Source organism: Octopus bimaculoides, chromosome 28 (genome assembly GCF_001194135.2).
Source record: "Octopus bimaculoides isolate UCB-OBI-ISO-001 chromosome 28, ASM119413v2, whole genome shotgun sequence".
In the NCBI taxonomy this organism is placed as follows: domain Eukaryota; kingdom Metazoa; phylum Mollusca; class Cephalopoda; order Octopoda; family Octopodidae; genus Octopus; species Octopus bimaculoides.
This window is the reverse complement of record NC_069008.1, coordinates 13056887-13059919: the sequence shown is the minus strand read 5'-3', so window position 1 is coordinate 13059919 and position 3033 is coordinate 13056887. Positions and strand designations below refer to the sequence as shown.

Below are 3033 nucleotides of genomic sequence, written 5' to 3'. Positions count from 1 at the left end.
GAGTGCTATTCCTGCCTCACTTACACCAAATTTGAAGGATTTCATCACAGATCCACCTCGCAATGCTTTGTACTACTCACTCAAGAGTGAGATTCTCTGACAGACATTGCTTTTCATGGAAAAATGTTTTCACATCTTGGTAAATGAGGAGCACTCGGGTGACAGAATGCCAACTCAACACCTTCGTCAGATGCAGGAGCTGACAGCGCATCCGCTGACAATGCCATGGTTAAGCAGCTTTTCTTCTCCTGTTTGCCATTAAATGTGCAGGTCATCCTCGCCTCAATGACAGTGGTCAGTATTGTGGACCGGTTGGCTTCCTCTGCTGACTGGACATTGAACTGCATTGGCAAAAAGTGTTGCTACCACATCTGCCCTGCTACCTGCTACTATTTCTTCTTCTTCATCTTCAGTAGCACCTGTCTTGTCAGAGCATAGTTCGATGCAATTGGCAACACTACAGGCCATTCTGGAGTTAACCATAGAAGGTAAACTCTTACGTGTTTCATGGAATTCTTCTCCACGTCGAAGATCATTTAGTAGTTCATCCTCTCCCAGACAATGTTCTTCCTCTCCTGCCTTTTTGTCAATGCATTGCCGGTACAAGACGTATTGGCACTGCTGCTCAAAAGTGTAATCAACAGTGTTCTTACTCGAATCAGGGAAATGCTACAATAGGAAACTGAACATGACAGCTGCTCCAAGTTCGTCCCTACATAATCGTGCACAAGCCCTTTTCTTATTAATTCTGGTGCTGCATGCAGTATTTGGCCAGTGAATTTCAACAGGGATAAACCTCCTCTTTCTCCAATTACCCTGTAAGCTGTAAATTGTTTGCCAATACAGACATACAGCCAAATCTTTTTTTATTGCATTTGGCCCTGCGAAGAGATTTCAAATGGATTTTCATCATTGTCGACCTGCCTTACCCAATTCTTGGTGTTGATTTCCTCCATTACTACTCTTTCCTGGATGATGTTTGTAAACAGCGGCTGCAGGACAACAATACAGATCTGGCTATCTTTCGATGAAAGTCAGGTATCAGTCGGTCAGCCAAGTAATCTTTATCGCAGCGACAGGAGACCAAGTGATTTTAAACTCTTTCCTGGTGCTCATCAACCTGAATTTCTAAGTGAATACTCCTGCTCAGTCTATGGAACATTTTATCTCAACAAATGGTGTGCCAGTTTTTTCCTGTCCTCATCATCTACCTCCGGAAAAATTAAAAGCAGCAAAAGCTAAGTTCAATCTCATGCTGCAGCTAGGAATCATCAGCCATTCCACAAACCAATGGGCTTTTCCTCTTCACATGGTTCCCAAGAACTCTGGTGATTATCGGCATCTCAGCACTATCACTACTCCTGATAGGTATCCAATTCCTCACATCCACGATTTCGCTTCGTCACTGCACAGCTGTACTGTGTTTTCCAAGCTCGACCTCATAAAGATTCCAGTCCATTTTGAAGACATTCTGAAGACAGCAGTAGCAACCCCATTTGGCTCATTTGAATTCTTCATTAACAAAGGTGGCATTCGACCTCTACCAAAGTGCGAGCTATTGAAGACATTCCTTCTCCAACTTCCCTTCTCTAGTTATGCCATTTCCTTGGCTTACTTAACTTCTAACGTTGATTCATTCCTCACTCAACTGGGCTCCTCTTTCCACTCACTGAGCTTTCTGAACCCATTATCAATGATGATGAATAATGTAACCACTGTTTACATTATTTACATTTGACGGATATTTGTCCTCATCTTGTTTGTTGTTAACACGTTTCGGCTGATATACCCTCCAGCCTTCGTCAGGTGTCTTGGGGAAATTTCGAACCTGACACCTGACGAAGGCTGGAGGGTATATCAGCCGAAACGTTGTGTTAACAACAAACAAGATGAGGACAAATATCCGTCAAATGTAAATAATGTAAATAATTCCTCATCTCTTAAATATAGAACTGTAACGACTGTTGATGTCACATTTGCAAGATAAACATCAGAGATGCTTTTCCCCATGCAGAAACTGCAGGAGCTACTCAGAAATTTTGCAACCCCTTAAAAATCCAATGCAATGCTGAAAAACCCTTCTGTGTCATCACCAGGTATCTCAGTGTAACAAGTGTTTCAACCTTTAGCTTGTACACTTCACCTGAGTGGAGTAGTGAGGACTGAGCTAGTCTTCACCTATGGAAAGGTTCCACTTGCCCTCTCTTCTCAACCATAACCATCTAGAGCTAGTTTCAACTGCTGTGCCTATTTCTTGATGGCTTTCTTCATTTCTCGTGGTTCCAGGCTTATTTTCTGCAGGAAATAGTGCACAGATGCAACTGGAAAGCCTCGGCAGCTAACTTCGATGGGGAATGAGGCCACACACTTAGTGTATGTCTGTTGTAAAACAGTTTTGGGGCTCTGGTATTTCATCCAAGGAAAGTCTCTATCAATTTGTCATGTTACAAGACATACACTATATTAGAGACAAAGGGAACAATATTGGTAAGTGCATGCTAGAAGGTGCCATGAACACCGTCAAAGACTTTTGGAAGAACATATCAGAATATGTAGCACAGTATTTGCTTCAACATAAAACTGCAAGAGAACAATTGTCTGAGGAACCATGTTACCATATTCAAATATAACAGGCTGGAAAATATTACTCGTTCTAAGCATAAAACAAGACATGAACTATTGGAGATTTATTTTTATTAACATTTTGTTAGTAAGGTTGTTACAGACAGTGTTAGATTTTCTTAGCTTTGGGAATACATTTATTGCTACTAAAATATTTCTTTCACTGAAACGCTTATAATATCAATATAGTTGGTCTTCTCTGTGAATACATACATGTGTAGTAAACTGTCTTTTTGGAGAGGATGAATGGAATATATGACAATGATATGGCTTCTCCCTTGTATGAATGTATTTGTGTGCACTTAAGTGATCATTTCGAGAGAATGATTTGCCACAGAAATCACATTCATAAGGTTTCTCTCCTGTATGAATGTGTTTATGCTTTGTCAAGTGATCAGATCGAGAGAATGA

The 3033-nt window shown here is 40.9% G+C and overlaps 1 protein-coding gene across 1 annotated transcript in view; it reads right to left on the bottom strand.

Moving 5' to 3' along the window:
- Window positions 1–282: 282 nt before the first annotated feature.
- Window positions 283–3033, bottom strand: part of LOC106877949 (zinc finger protein 93-like) — an 11010-nt gene continuing 8259 nt past the window's right edge. Inside the window, exons 4-5 of the mRNA XM_052977783.1 lie at window positions 2836–2984; window positions 283–669 (exon numbers count right to left, since the gene is read on the bottom strand). Of these exons, the coding sequence (XP_052833743.1) occupies window positions 283–669; window positions 2836–2984 (536 nt within the window). The remainder of the gene's footprint in view (window positions 670–2835; window positions 2985–3033) is intronic.